Source organism: Acinonyx jubatus, chromosome A1 (genome assembly GCF_027475565.1).
Source record: "Acinonyx jubatus isolate Ajub_Pintada_27869175 chromosome A1, VMU_Ajub_asm_v1.0, whole genome shotgun sequence".
Classification (NCBI taxonomy): Eukaryota; Metazoa; Chordata; class Mammalia; order Carnivora; family Felidae; genus Acinonyx; species Acinonyx jubatus.
Window position 1 is genome coordinate 142,777,504 of NC_069380.1, and position 16,552 is coordinate 142,794,055.

The following is a 16,552-nucleotide window of genomic DNA, read 5'->3' on the forward strand; positions in this document are numbered from 1 at the left end:
TCTCACAGTGAATTTCCATAATTAAAACCAACAAAGATCACGGAGCCAAATTTCAGAGGAAGTCAGAGCTCCCTTCTGTCACTGTCAGGGGGGCCATGACAGCTACAACATCTTACAGGGTAGGAAGTGATGACAGACAAGAGGCTGAGGTGAATACTTCGTGTGGTTCAAATCCAAAGGACATTTGAGTAGAAAGAAAAGATCACTTAGTACTGAAATTAGCCTCCACACCAGAGACATTGTTTATTAGGGAAAGAGTGTTTCACATCTGGAGAAAAACCACAAGTGGCTAGAAGGTTTGAATACTCATTGCAAAATTGTTTTTGTACTGAGTTCACACACTAATGGTTTCCACTCAACAATGGAGCCCATCAGCTACACAGGTATCAATTCATGATTCTCAGACTTGGGACTGGACCACAGAGAAGGAAATAAAAGGCCTCCTGAGGCAATTGCTATCTCCTCCTCATCTAGAATAAATGTCCACGTTTATTTATTGTTTCTGTACTATATCTGCTCTAAAGAACAATGCAAGCTCCCAGCTGGGTGAAACCCAAATTAGCACAGCACTGTCCCTAAGACATTTAAAAATGTGCAAAGAGAAATTGACCACTGCTCTCACACTGTAAATTCAAATGGCAATTTCTCTATTGTATAATTTTTAATAGTGAAAGTGTTTTGTTTTTAGGGAAAATGGAAAAAACACTCAGCTGCTCAGTGAGGCAGAGTTAAAATATTCTGCAAAAACAGCACTTATGGAACAGGCAGAACCCCTGGGCCATCAATTTATGAACACACAACTTGTGGCACAAGACAGGTGTATTGTTGCAGATTCATGGTCCGGAAAAGGATTTTATTGTATTAAAAAATTTTTTTAACAATAAACACTTCATGGCAAACTATTTTTATGATAAGTGACTAATGGGAATAAAAAGTATATATAGTAGAATCAAATACTGGCACTCCCTGGGGCTTTCACTAGCTTTCTTCTGCAGCTGCTGGGCACGTTATTTCTTTTCCACTTACATTTTATAATAGGGGTCTCGGTTGTCTGGTCGTACTTGTGAGATTTGTTAATCAAATGCATTCCAGTCCTAGCTAGGGTATCTAGTGAATCTAAGACAGTATGACTTCTGGAGACATTCTGGCAGGGCTCAGCAAGTCTCCCTTGTTTGGGTATTTTTTTCTGGTTGAAAACTCTGCTTAAAATTTAGTTCCTTTCATCTTAATCCTGAGAAACCACATGCATTGAGAAGGGACCAACAGCATCTAGGAACAGGGGGTTGCCCTCATTAACCTTCTCCTCCAGTTTTAAATACAACAATGCAAGTACAAGAGGAAACGTCAAGGTTGTCCGTTATGTAAAGCCACCCTGTGACTCCACCTACGGCTATGGAAATGCATGGATGGCTGAGTGTGAGTGTATGGATGTGCAGGTGAGTTGTGAGTTTGAGTGAATGGGTTTGTGAAAGTGTGAATTTGCACGAATGTATATTTGTATGCTTCTGAGTGTTTGTGTATGAGTATGTTTGCGTATGTTTTTTTGAGTGAATGTGTTTGAGTTTGTCTGCTCCCTGTGTGTATTTGTGTATGATGATCTGTGTGTGTATTACTGTGAATGTATGAGTATAAATAAGTTGCGCATGTGTATTTATGTGTAATGCTATGAGTGTGTGTATGTTGAGTGTATATATGTATATATGTCCATTTTGTGTGTGAGTTTGGGCGAGTGTGTATATAAGTATATGGTTGGTTTGTGTGGTAAATGCGTGTTTGGGTGAGTGTATAAGTGTGTGCACGTATGTAGTTGCCCGGGTAAGTGTGTAATTGCATACAAGCAAGTTTGTATTTTTGTGTGAAGTGCTCATTGTGGTTGTATTTGTTTTTATATGATTGCATAATTTTCTGTGGAAGCATTGTGTGTGTAGGAGTGTGACTGAGTTTACGACTGTGTATTTGTGTGTATGTGTATTCTTGTTTGTATGACTGTGAACGTCGTGTGAGGGTGTAATTGTGAAAATGCGAGCGTGGTGTTTCGACCTGCACGTTGTGTCAGTGTGTTGTGTGCATGTGAGTGTATATATTCGTCTGGGCGTGCGGGCGCGCGTGTGAACGGGTGAGTGCTGCCGCCGCGCGCCTGTACCTCCCGGCTTTCCGCCCCATCGCGGCGCGGAAACAGAGGCAGCAGCCGGCCAGCCCGGCGAGGGAGGGACTGCGCGCGCCTGGGCGAGCGGGCTGCGCCGCCGTCACCGCCGCCGCGCCGACTTTGCCCTTTAAATCGGTCTCCAAGCCGATTACAGCTGGTCTCCCACGTGACGTTTTACCTTCTGTTTCCCGGAGCCAGTTGCCCGAGGACAGTCGTCCTCGGGCTGCCGCGCGTCGCGGCGCCCCAGACCGCCGCGGGGCTCCGGCTCCCGCAACTTCGGGCGAAGCGGAGACGGGTCCGGGCGCCCTCTCGGGGCCATTTTTCCGCGCGGGCGTCGGGGGCTCCCCGGGCTTCGCTCGGCCAGGAGGGCGGCGGTCGCAGCCGAGAACGTGCCCTGGCCGCAGCCGGGAGCCCCTCGGATCCGCGAGGCGCCACGCCTCGAAGGGCGGCGGGGTGCCCTGCGCTCGGCGTCAGGCAAGGGGGCGCCCTTCGCCAGCCCGGACCGGAGCGGGCGCGCCCTGGGGCGAGTTGGCCGAGAGATGGCTTCGAGGCAGCGGTGAGCCCCCCGCGCCCTCACCATGCAGAAGAGCGTGCGCTACAACGAGGGGCACGCCCTGTACCTGGCCTTCCTGGCCCGAAAGGAGGGCACCAAGCGCGGCTTCCTGAGCAAGAAGGCAGCCGAGGCGAGTCGCTGGCACGAGAAGTGGTTCGCTCTCTACCAGAATGTGCTCTTCTACTTCGAGGGCGAGCAGAGCGGCCGCCCGGCAGGCATGTATCTCCTGGAGGGCTGCAGCTGCGAGCGGACTCCCGCGCCGCCCAGGGCCGGGGTCGGGCCGGCCGGCGCCCGGGACGCGCTGGACAAGCAGGTACCATCCGCCCTTCTTCCTCTGTCTCCCTCCCTCCCGCCGTGGAACTCCCTGTTCCAACCCTCGAGGTCTAGGGCTCGACAGAACGCGGGAACCGTGCTCCGAGATCCTAGGTTCCCCTGCGGTGTCGGGGGCAGGACATCTGCACGCGCCTCCCCATCTCCATCCCCCTTTCTCCCCCACCTCCTTGTAATCGGTACTGAGGCCCCGCTTTGTTTCTTTCGCGACCCTGAAAGAGGTCGGCTCTTTTCATTGCGAACCATCCGTTGCTTCGCTAGACCTTGTTCGGAAGGATTTTCTGTGGTGACGTGGGTTGACACCTGTTGGATTTAGATTGGCAAGACGGAACTAACTTATTTGGGAAAGTTTGGTTTCTCCCTTACCCGGCTGGTGCGTGTAGGTCTGTTTTTTTTTTTTTTTTTTTTGCCTGCACATGTTTGATGGCTGGTTGTGTAAGGAAGAAACGGGGGCTCCCAGGAAAGGACAGGAACTTTCTGTTGGCCGTTTTCAATCTGTTTTTGTGGTTTATGTCCGTTTACCTTGCTAACATTTGACCTGCTGGGTCTAATTATGAAGGTAAATGTGAATCCATTTCCCTCAGGATTAGTATTTGCTAGCCACATTCCTGCTACGTTTAAACATGTGGGCATTTTTAAAGAATGCTTCTCTGTACTTTTAAATGAATGCTTTGAAAATAAATGTGACCTTTTTATTCCGGGTCATAATTTTATTAGTTTTGCTGTGTTAGCACTCGGGGAGGACAAAAGCCCCTCTAGGTTTAGTACCTCCTGCCCTCCCCCCCCCCATTCCTGCAAATGCGAAATTTATATATATTTTTTTCAATCACCATTTGGTTATTAAAGTTAGAGCAGACTAATTTTATGGTCTCAAACGTTCTCACTTCGCTTCTAGATCTCCACCTTGAAAAAAAGAGGCCGATTGTTTTCGCTGTTGCATAAAAATGTTTCGCAGCTGAATTTTCCCAGCAAGTTAGACCAAACAGCTTCTCCGGCAAGAGAGTGGCAGTGGGAGGCGCTAGCGATGGGATGATGAATAAGATGCCTGCATAACCCCTGGGGCTTATAAAACAATGTGTAAAATTAAGAGGAGTTCAAACTAGATTAACCAGGAGTTTTTTGTTTTTTTTTTTTCCCCACTTCGGTTTCACTATAAATCATTAACAGACTTATTTGGTTAAACTTGTTATAGCGCATATAAATCTGAAATTTAAAAAATATCCTCTTTGGTTTTTGGGGACATGGTGAGGGTTTTTTGAAAAACTGATTTCCTATTTTGTAGATGTAGATCCTGGAAATATAAGTTGAAGTTTCAAGTTCTACATTTTTTAATTTAAATTAAGAGAAGGAAAAGGGTTTTGAGGAAACAGATTTGTTTCAGTATCTATTTTTTTTTCTGTTGGTGAGATTTAAAAAAAAAAAAGGTATGTGTTCGAAGGCCCCACCGGAGCCATAACTAATAGATTCTTTTTCTTTTTTTTTTAATGTTTATTTATTTTTGAGAGAGAGAGGCACACACACACAGAGCATGAGTGGGGGATGGAAAGAGAGAGAAAGGGAGACATAGAATCTAAAGCAGGCTCCAGGCCTTTAACTGTCAGCACAGAGCCCCACAGGGGGCTTGCACCCAGGAACTTCGAGATCATGACCTGAGCCAATGTTGGACGCCTAACCAACTGAGCTACCCTAGATTCTTAAATGTTATTATGTGTGAAAGAAAATATCCTGAATATATCATTGACTTAATTCCAAATTAGGTTTTCTCTTTGTATTTATACTAATATCAGGAGCTAGCCACTACTTTTTTCTTTTTTTGAGTTGGGGGTGGTAAGATGTTACTTGTTGGAACTTGTCTGGCTGGCTGACCAGTTAATGTTATATGAAAACCAATATTTTTCTACTTGGAAAATATCTGTACTGTCCTCTTCTGGACAGTTTTCTTTATACCACACTTTAATAAATAAAGGTAATCTCCAAATAGTTTGACTTTTATGCCACTTTCTAATGGAAATCCTAAGCAAGTCATCCTAGTAAAAAAAAAATTCTGTTGTCATACAAGTTATGAGTATTTCTCACTCATTCTGTACATCTTTAAGAGGATAGAAATGAGAACCTTTGGTCCATGTGAAAACATCTGAGGTACACAGGAGTTGGATTGGGAAATCTGTCAAATTGTGTCTTCTGTTAGCCATGCTTGCCTGACTTAGGTTAGTTTAGCAGGTTGATGCTTTTCTGTAATACTGCCTGTCTGGGTGTGTTTGAAGAATTAAGAAGAAATTGCAAAGATAGGAAACAAAAAGAAACCTACCTTAAGCTTACAGTTTATGCACTGGGTTCCCTTTCAGTTAATTTATGTTGCTGTGTGCTCCCATCTTCTCAAGCACCTAGACTTGAAACTGGCGAAGTTGAGGCACTGAACAGGGACTGTCTTAAGGTTTGCATCTCTAAATATCCTTCTGGAGCTTTCCGAATAAATGTCTCTGTCCAACCCATAAACATAGTTGAAGATCAGGGCTTGAAATGAGATTTAGGGAGGCAGAGTGGTTTTCCTCCACCATGTTGCTGTGACCTCCGTATGCAAATTTCTTAACAGTTCCTCTGTGTTTTTTTTTCTTTCTGTGAATGAAATCTGTTTCTTAATATTTAGAAATTAAGAGTCGGGCTAAGAAGATTTCAAGTTGCCTTTCAATAATGGTATCTCCTGTTTCTAATGTTGTAACAGCAGCGTGAGCTTTTGCTGTGTAGAGGATGTGACAGACTATTCCATAAGATTTAAAGATTACCATTCTCAGTAATAAATACTAAATCTGAGAAGCTAAGGACAAGCACGTGATCAAAGTGGACATTCTAATAGGTCAGCAGATGTGCAAACCAACATCATTGCTAGAACAGAGACATTCTTATTTACATTGGAGGGCGATGTAATGTCATTGATAGTTACTATAGTTAATGCAGTTTTTGCTATAAAATGCCTGTAATCATTCTTGTCAGTTTAAATGGTACTTATCCTTCAAATGATTCTTAAATTCTGTTTAATTGTGTTTTAAGGTAAGTCATAAGAAGAAAACACTCACTGGTTTGCTTCTAAATAATTCAAAGGAAGTTGGGTGATGAAAGAAAAAATTAAGGTTTTTATTTTAAACCACTGTTAAAGTGTTTTTTTTTAAACTGCTTCCAGTTAAGAAGAAAAAAGAAAGGTGTTTTTCACTTTACAAATGTGCCTATGTTGAAGGAATATTTGCCTTGCTCCATTTTTTTCAGGAGTGTCCCAAAGATTTCACTTTGGTAAGTTCTTAGGAGATTGATTGCAAAACTCTCATATCAAGTTTCCTTAGTGGCTACTTTTTTTTTGTTTTATGTTTATTTATTTTTGAGAGATAGAGGGAGAGAGATAGAGACATAGGATGAGCAGGGGAGGGGTAAAGAGAGAGAGGGAGACACAGAACCCAAAGCAGGTTCCAGGTTCTGAGCTGTCACCACAGAGCCCTTTGCAGGGCTCGAACCAAGAACCACGAGATCGTGACCGCGAGATCATGACCTGAGTCATGACACCCAACCGACTAAGCCACCCAGGCGCCCCTCCATAGTGGCTACTTTTTAGGTACTTTTAGTTATGGTGATATAATTAAGATGAATTCAGCCAAAAAAAAAAAAAATTGCAAATAGTGTTCCTTTTCTTGCAAATGGGTGTTGGTGGTACTTATTTCTTTAAAAAAAATCTCCATTTATGTAAAATGAAAAACTTTTCGTTCTAGGTAAAGGCGTTCAAGGGGAATGGGAATTTGAGTTTAGTAAGTACCTTCTATGTGCCAGGCTCTGTGTAAGTCTCCATTATCACATCTCATTTGAACCTCACTTCAGCCCTTGGAGATTGGTAATGTTTTATTCGTTTTTACCTATGCTAACACTGAGACTTACAGCATTTTTGGGATATAGAGATGATCCAAGTCCAGCTCCAGGTATGAAGATTGAATCATCTCGAGGAGTGCCTTAGTAAGGAAGCTTTTTAAATAGATTGAGCTTCAAGAAATTTAAAATCTGAGTGGGATGGGGGTTGGGATCACTGTTTTGTTTATTCTTATTTCCCTTTAAAGACTAAAGGGCAGTTGTGATTCTTGAGAAATATAATTGCAGACCATTGCATTTTCAAAGAAAAATGAGATTTATGTTTAAACAAACAATTTTAAATTTTAAACAAACAATTTTGCATGGCATTCATTTCCTTCAATAGGGGATCTGTAAAAATATTTGCACTTAAGTGAAAGTGCGTATCCGGTTAGTCTGGTCCATCTAAGTAACTGTATGTGTCTTGCTTATTAGCAGGCAAGACATATAGGAGCAAAGCGGTATTTATTCTTATTTTCCTGGTAATGTTAAGTGTTCCATTCACCCTGATGTCAGTTGTTGTTGGTCTAAAAGATCTCCGTAGTTCTGGAGGTTTAAAGTAGTAGATACTTGTCATATTTGTGCTGAATTAAACATGTTGATTTAATTTTAAAGGGATTAAAGGTTATGTGATTTCCCCTGTCACCTCATTACTAACCAGTCATTTTAGCCTTCCTAACTTGACCACAAGCAGAGGATTTTAATCGTTTTATGGAATTAGGCAGAGCTGTACGCAAGCCCTGAAATAGTTGTGGAGGGTGGGGAGTGTGGATGGTGGATTTTAGGTCTGGTTCATGTTGTTTAATTGATGCATAATAACCAGCTCAATATTTTCTTTTCGACCTTTGCTTCTTGAACATAAATGAAGGGAAATGGGATAAAAATATTTACTAAATGTTATAAAAAGTTTTAAAGTGTAATTTAAGGAGGAGAAATGATTTGTTGCTTAAACTTTGTAATCATTCTTTCATTTAAACTTAAATGAAGAAAAATTCTATGGATTAGCAACATGTAGTTATTTTAATTTTGGTTACAGTAAACCTTACTATTTATATTATTGTGACATAATTTGATTTCTTTGGGAATTAAAAAATAGAGATATTTTCCTTTCACTGGGTGATGATAAATTGTAGAGCATGTGTAATAACCACGTTTCTGGTTTTAGCAAGCAAATGTTAATAGTTGGTTAAAACAATTGATATTGCTGTGTGTTTAATGCAGATATGTTTAAGGTGATTTTGTCCATATTTTTCAGTAAATATGCATGCTTTGGTCAATGTAATTTTAATTTTGTAGAATAGGAAAACCTAGTCCTTAAGATTATTTTGTAATGAAAGAAGACAGGTTGACAAACAATTTGACTTTACTTACTAGATCTTAAGTCCCAATTTTTACACTTTTAAACTAGCTTTGTGTTTTCATGCTTGTTCATTTGCATTATAAGAAAGGGATATATGTACTTATGTATGTGTGTTTATTGGGTTTGTTATCTTCTATCATTAAATATGAAACATTTGTTATGCAGTTACATATTTTGGAGTTTACAGATTTTTATTTATATCATTAACATTTTAGGATGTGAATTGTAAATTCAATCTGTCTACAAGTTAAGGAGTTTTATTTTTCAGGACTATATATTCTGTTTCATTAATCACTATATGAATTCCTCTTTGGAATAAGCTTACCTTAATTTAAGACTGTGTATAGTAAAATATTAGTTAATATTTTAAGTGAAACTAGAAAATGATACTTGTTAGGTATCAATATAGTACTGTTGCAAACATTTGTTTATTTTATAATATTTGGTCATTATTCTAAAATTTACCATTATTCCAAAATTATTTGTTATACTTCAGTTGGTATAATTTTCAAATATGAACCGATTGTGAAGTTATAAATACATGATTTTGGCTCCACCAAAGCATATAGTTTAGCTTTTCTGCCCAAAGCGTATATTTTAGCTTTTCTGCCAAACATGATGGTGTGTCTGTTTAGAAAAAAACAGTAGCAGAATTTTCTTTCTTTTTCTTTTTTTTCTTTGAGAAAACATTGGTATCAGTAGGTGGACCAGAGGTGCAGAAGGCACATATTCTCACTTTTCCTTTTTACTGGCACTTGAAAAAATTAATTTTTTTTTTGAGCAGCAGGCAAAAGTTTATTAAGAGTATAAGATCAGAAAGGAAGAATGGTATGAAAGCTCTCTTTACAGAGAGGGGGGCATTCGAAAGTGAATGCTCGCCGACTACAGACCAGGGACTTTGTTTATTAGGGTTTTGGTTGACCCTAGGGGTTTAATAGGGGTAGTCTATGGCCAAATGTTCCTTGTGGGTCATACATGGTAAGACTTTTGTCAAATTCCTGAAGGGAACCTGAGGGGGAGTAGGTGGTGTCTGTTACATTCTTAAGAGGAACCTTAAGCCCGAGGGGGTTTGCTATGGTCAGATGCTCCCGGCATTCTTCCAAAGTATGTGCTTTCCCCATCCAGAGACCTCAGGTCCTAACCTTTTCCTTTCTGCCTACTGAATCCTGTCTTTTCCTATCATATTCTCCCCCCGCCCCTGAACATGTGACTGTCACTGCCATTAGGAATTGGGACAAGGACTGATCTTAACTGCTTCCTGCTGAAGGGGACAGTCAGAGCAGGTTCTAAGGTCAATCCAGAGGTCCGATATAATGGGGAGGTGTTTGGAACATCTGGGCTAGCAAAATTTTCTCGGACGTCTTATTTTTCTTGCATATGCGACGGCTTAGTTAGAAGACATTGATATCTTAGGTGAGCCCCCAAAGAAACGTTGCAGGACTTTTTACCTCAGTATCTGGAGTTCATTGTCTCACAGCTTCAAAGAATGAAGAGGTGGACAGAAAAGGAGCCACAAGCAGAAGTTTATTAAAAGTAGAAGATCAGAAAGGAAGAATAGTAGCAAAACTGTCTTTACCTGCTGAGAGGGGACATTTGAAAGTGCAAAACTTATGATTCAAGGAAAAATAAAGACGCAAATCATTTTTCCTAAAACTCCTCACAGTAATGCCAAACGCCCCAGATATACTTTTAAGGAAAAGGCAGAAAGGCACGCGCACGCGCACACACACACACACACACACACACACACACACAAGTTTGAGTTGATCAGTGTTTATTTCAATCGTATTTGTTTTCTTTTTGAACTATAAAGAAAGACATGAGAAAGTTGGGGAGTCCTATAAGAGTCTACTTTACAGCATCAGAGTAGAGTCAGTTAATGAAAGTTAGAATTCTCGGAAGATATGAGAAGACACAGATAAAATGACATTAAAACAGCAATGCTTCAAAATAAAATTTATCGATCCTTTAGTGCTGTATTTTTCTTAAATGTAGGCCACAGTTTCTTTTATTAGCTCTTCCCATACTCCCCAATGTGACATTGCATGAGACCCATGATGATACAAACAGCAGGAGTCCAAGGGACTCTGGTTGCTGGTACTTTGCATTCTTTTCAGATTCCTGAAATGTTTTATTTTGTCATTGGTCTGATTTAATTTAGACAATGCCTGATTCATTTCCTGAGCTGTATTTATGAGCCCGTGCCATTTGTGTGACTAATGTAAACAGAGGGGTTAGTGCTGTCCAATAGAGGGAAGATTGGAAAGCTAAGAGGTTTCCTGGGAATAGCAATGTAGGAATGTGGAGGTGGTAACCTGGTCTACGGCTCATCATGAAAGTAGCATCCAAATTCCTCACGGAAGCCATGCCGAGACCATGTCAATGATGTGTAGGTATAGGAGGCTGTTCACATCTGATAGGAATTCGCTTTCTTTTAACTTTAGGTTTATCAGTTTCCAAGTCCGATGGTAGTATTGTGTATGGCTCAGTTCAAGAGTGAAATTGCCAGGGTTTCTGTCTCAACTTAGCTACTCACCTATATGTGATCTTGAGCAATGTCTCTTTCTAAGCCTGGTCCTTGCCTGAAGACGAGCATCATGACAGTACCTACGTCATCAGGTTGTTGTCAGGCAGTAGTCCACACCAGGCTCTTAACATGGCATGTGAATAGTCTACACATTTGTCAGCTGGTGTTTCCATTAAATTCTTTCTAATGTAATTCCTTGTTGGCTTTCTACTTTATTTTATTTTTTATTTTTTTTAAAGTTTATTTATTTATTTGGAGAGAGACAGAGAGAGCATGAGTGAGGGAGGGGCAGAGAGAGAGGGAGACAGAGAATCTCAAGCAGGTTCCGTGCGGTCAGCACGCAGAGCCTGATTTGGGGCTCAATCCCATGAAACTGTGAGATCATGACCTGAGCTGATATCAAGAGTCGGACTCTTAATCAACTGAGCCACCCAGGCATCCCACTTTTTGTTTTCATTACTTTGGTCATTTAGGAAGTTTTTTCTTTCCTTCCTCTTTAGAAATGTTTTAAATTTAACACAAAATAGAATAGTTCAGGGAATGCTAATATATCTGTCTTCAGTAATCTCCAGCTTTCTGCTTTCTTGTGATCTTTGTTTCCCTCCACACATGCTTCTTTTTCTCCCCCTAGACTATTTTAAAGCAAGCTCTACACATTGTATTATTTAACTTATAAATAAGGATTTTTTTTTCTTTTTTGCATAAACCTTGTTTGGCACTGAATATTATGCTAAATGTGGCTCTCAAAAGAATGATCTTGGAAAGAGGATGTAACGTGTTTCTGTTTTAATGTGTGTTGTTATAATGGTCCTCATCTTTTTGCTTCTTTGATATCCTTATAAAGGAAAAAACTTAAGACAGTAGTTGTGAAGACGTAAAGGTGGTGGAATTAGCTTTTAAATAAATTCCAGTATGTTAAATCCAAAAGAAAAGAAATTTGAAATCAGTTGTTTAGCTGTGATCATAGTGTAAAAATATTTTCATGATTTGACTTCACTCTAGGGGATATTAAATCATAGGGGATTCTCTTACTGAGGGTTCTTCTTTGCTTTATTGAAGTCCATTTTCCAAACTCTTAAGAACTGTGTAGCTCGAAGAATCTTGTTTAGAGCAAGAATGAGTGCTTCCTCCTGTGGCATCCTTAATGCTGCTTCTCACGAAGCTCAGCTCGTGATTGGGGCTGATTGGCTCAGCTCGTATTTGGGGACTAGACTGATCTCTGATGGGTTGGTTGTTAAACTAGAGGGGTCGTGGGTGAGTTAGTTTTATGGAAAGTTTGGTGGGTGTGATAGACATCATTATTGACATGTCTAGTGTACTCATCAAGCTAGTTAATGCTATCTTCATCAAACTAATATTAATTCATTATGAGCCACATTCTCTTCCTTCACTAGCAGTTTTATACCCTCACCATATCAATATGATCTTTCCAATAATATAATTTCTGTCCTCTGGTCTTGATTGACCTCCTGTATTGTTTAGGGATCATGTTCATAATTTTCCCTTACTTTTTAATATTTTAATATTCAAAAATTATTTGAATATTTTTCCTTTAATAATAAATTGAATATAAACTTTTTTTAAAGTATAGCAAATGTAGAGAAAAATGCACGAATTATAAGGATGCCAGTTGATGCATTTGTGCAACGTGACTGTGTGTAAGCAGCACCCAGATCAAACGTTTAACATGATCAGCCCTCCAGAAACTAACCTCATGTCTGTTCCTCTTCACTACTCCTAGACATAGAAAACCACCATCCTTACTAATAACATTAGGGATTGCTTTTGCCTGTTTTTGAACTTCATCATGGACTCATGCAGTAAGTACTCCTTTGCGCCAGGCTTCTTTCCCTCAATGTCATCTTTGTGAGCTTGATCTGTGTTGTTGGATGTTGTGGTCCATTTGTTTTCATTTCTTGTAGTATTCTACTGGATGAACATACAAGATCTTCCTTGACTTACAGTAGGGTTATGTCCTAATAAACCACTGTAAGTTAAACATATCATAAGTCAAAAATGCTTTTAATATACCTAACCTACCAAACATAGCTTAGCCTAACGTACCTTAAATGTGCTCAGAACACTTATATTAACCTACAGTTGGGCAAATCATCTATCACAAAGCTTATTCTATATAAAGTGTTGAATATCTCATGTAAATTATTAAATACTGTACTGTAAGCAATAAACAGAATGGGTGCATGAATGCAGAATGGTTATTAGTGCATCAGTTGTTATCACTCATGATCACGTGTGTGGCTGACTGGGAATTGTGGCTCATTGCCACCAGCAAGCATCATGAGAGAGAACCACACTGCATACCAGTAGCCCAGGAAAAGATCAAAATTCAGAATTCAAAGTGTGGTTTCTACTGAATGTGTATTCCTTTTGTACCATCAAAAAGTCAAAAAAATCGTAAGTCGAACCATTCCAAGTTGGGGACTGTCTGTATAACTTTCTTTATCTCGTGTTGATGGACATTTGGATTGTTCCCACTTTGAAGCTATTTGAAATACTAAGGATACAGAAATTACTGTACAGGTCTTTTGGTGCACATACACATATGCATTTCTGTTGGGTATATACTTGGGAATGAAATTGTTGGTTCATAGGACACACATACATTTGGCTTCAGTAATTTTAGACAATTTTCTGAAATAGTTTTATATTGGTTGATGTTCCCACCAGCAGTGCAGAAGAATTCCAGTTGCTCTACATCCTTTCTAACCCCCGGTATTATCGATCTTTTAGATTTAAGCATTCTAATGGGTCCGTAGTAGTATCTCCTTTTGGTTTTCATTTTCATTTCTCTGATAATAAGGTTGAACATCTTTTCTATTATTTATTGACCATTTGATTTTTCTCTGCTTTGAAGTGCTTGTTCAATCTTTTGCCCATTTTTATGAGTTATTTTACTGATCTGTAGGAGTTTTAAATATTAATTTAAACTATATGAATTGCCATTTTTGTACATTAAAATTCTTGAATATCATAATTTCATATTGTTCATTCTAATATATTTGAGGACATGATTCCTTTGTTAATTATATACAGTGCAAATGTTTTTTTACCCTGGCTTGCCTTTCTACTCTCTTAAATGTGTCTTTTGATGAAGAGAAGTTTAAAAATTTAATGTAGTATAAATTACCTTTTATTTATGGCATTTGTCTGCCCATGATATGAATGGGGGTAGGGACAATATCTGGAAGTGCTTTGTGTGGAAGGGCAGGAGCCGGGGCCCTCCCCTGGTGTTCTGTGGTCAGTGCAATCAAGTGGATCACAAATGATGCAGTAGTAAGTAAAATCGAATGTGCTTACAGCAGTTTCAAATTGCCATGCCAGGGTGTTTTCCCTTTGGAGGAAAGCTGAAGAGGTAATTCTGAAAGACAAAAAATCATAATGTTCTGTCTTCCATATACTTTTTGAGGTCTGAAATAATTCCTCCCCTACTACACCTATACCTTTCATGTGTAAGGGTCAGGTCCAAGAGGGTTAAGGGAGGGCACCTTTATCAAACTTAACCAGAGTTAAGCTTGAGTCCCTGATGCCCCTTTCAGCTCTGCTGCCTCTGGAAGTATGTATCAACCAGGCTGGCCTGGAGGTGCTGTAGTGAAAAAAAATATATCATATCCACAGTGCTCAAGATGGAATCCTCAGTTTTCAAAACATAAATATATAATGCCCTATAACTCTTTCTACTTTTATTCTCATCATTCCCTAGGAAGTTGCCAAGAAAGAATGGTCTCTTCTCTTTCTTGGAATACCTACTTTCAGAGATCAAACTGCCTTACTAAAGCGTATGAATGGGAGGGAATAAGGAAGAGAGAGGTGGACAATCAATCCATTGTTGACTGCACAGATTCATTTCAAGGGCCACAATGGTGTGGCTGGAAGCAGCTAATCAGTAACCTGAAAATTATGAACAATGGTGAGGCAGCACTTAGTACCCTGAGAGGGGTTCAGAGATCTAATGTAGCCAATCTGCCAGGAGTGAGAGGAGGTAGCACCCCTGTGACATGGCCTCTTCCATTGTGAGACAAACAGGTCAGCTTGTGGCAGGAGTCACACATCTGCCCTTCAGTGGTAGCCTCTGCCTTAGAAACAGTCAGTCTCCATCAGCCTTGATGAATCAGCCTACTTGATTCCAGTAGGTTCACAGCCCTTCCTATGGGCATCTACATGAGTGCTCCAGACAGTTCAGTCAGCAGACTTGGTTTGTTCCTAGGTTCATGTTTCCAAAGAAGGGTCTCTTTAATTTTCCTGTCTGCAGTTTTCCAAGTGGTAGACCAAACAACTAACCAATGGCAACAGCCCAAAAGCATGAGTCCTACCCTCTGACCAGAGTAACTACATCTTCTTTTGCTTCTGCATAGCTGGCACTGAGGCTGAATAGCCACAACACCCAGTGAATACCACTGGGTTTCAGCTTAGCCAAACCATCAATGAACCAGGCCCAGACATTTAGGGAATCTTTTGTGTATTGAAGGCCCCCTTGAGTCAATGGCTTTGCTTTAGGTAGCAGAACAGATCAACTTCTCCACAGAGGGATACTTGCTCCTGAGGCCAGACTAGCTACACTCTTGAACATACCTTTCCATTTGATGAGCAAGGTTTGGGCCCTTGTCTTGTTTGTTCTTGAGTCCAAGTTGATTCATCCTAAAATGAGAATTTCAGGTTGGAAAGTTACAAGGCCTCTGTGGGTAAGTATGGACAGGGAATCAGCAATAAGCTAATTGTTGTCTGCATGCCTTGTAATTTTGTTTGAATTTTGGGCATTGTGTATGAAAAATCAAAGAAATAATTGAAAGCTCTGCATGATATTATTTTCCTTTGGAGAGGAGTTACTTTTGTTTTCTTGCAGGCATAAATGTAGGATTTATGTTACATTAATCCATTCTATGATTGAGTTGGTGAAAACTAGGTTTCAGGTTTTGTGAGAATATATCCATTTTAAGTTTGCATTAATTTCTGAAGTGTAGCCTTTCCATGATCTTATCTGGAATCCTGGATGTTTACAGAACTCTTCCCTCCTTGGTCTCCTCCATCCCCATGAGACTACCAGAAACTCAGTGCTGGTTTGCAGCCTCTTATCTGCTCAATTCTGGTTGTCCTCCTAGGCTCTTGCTTTGTACCACTTAGAAACTGGCAAATTCCTTGAGAGGAACAACTTCAAAGACAGTTAGACTCACTAGTTTACTTCCCTTTTCTACTGTGTCTTTACACGTTAGGTCCCGGCTTAGGTCTTGTTATCTCCCTGATGCTTTCAAATGGATATTTTTTTTTCCATGTTGTGTCCAGCTTTTCTAATTTTTCTCAGTGTGTGCGTGTTGGGGGGCTGGAGAGTGGGACAGGATCTAAAGCTGCTTGGCCATTACCACTCAGCAATGAATTTTAATAATGAATTTACAAATCAGTAAAACTCCTTTCAAAACAGTGGAAGAGTTATTTTGTGTGTGTGTGTTTTTCCTGGATATTTGTCTGTTAATTACTTCTTAATCATTAATAATAAAATAGTAAGAGGTCAAATCATAATTATACTTATTTTATCAGTTTAATTCTGAACATCTTTGAATATGGTGTTTTTGAAAAAATCAAACGAAAGTGTAATTTTGTAGTCATGAGATTTTTTACAGATGTTTATCTTACTATTTGAGGATACTGAGATGTAAACACCATTTTATTCCTTACACAGTGGATTTAGTTTTAAACTTTTCTTTTAGATAGTTTTCTCATATCTGATGTCTGTCTTTC

At 39.9% G+C, this 16,552-nt stretch overlaps 1 protein-coding gene across 4 annotated transcripts in view; it reads left to right on the plus strand.

The window, feature by feature from the left end:
• Positions 1-1,328: 1,328 nt before the first annotated feature.
• The window catches only part of RASGRF2 (Ras protein specific guanine nucleotide releasing factor 2), a 236,885-nt gene continuing 221,661 nt past the window's right edge, over positions 1,329-16,552 (plus strand). The window contains exon 1 of one of the 4 annotated variants that reach the window (XM_027039115.2): positions 1,329-3,012. In XM_027039115.2, coding sequence (XP_026894916.1) covers positions 2,725-3,012 — 288 coding nt within the window. In that variant the 5' untranslated portion in view covers positions 1,329-2,724. The remainder of the gene's footprint in view (positions 3,013-16,552) is intronic. The other 3 variants (XM_027039104.2, XM_027039121.2, XM_027039110.2) reach the window with 3 other exon arrangements.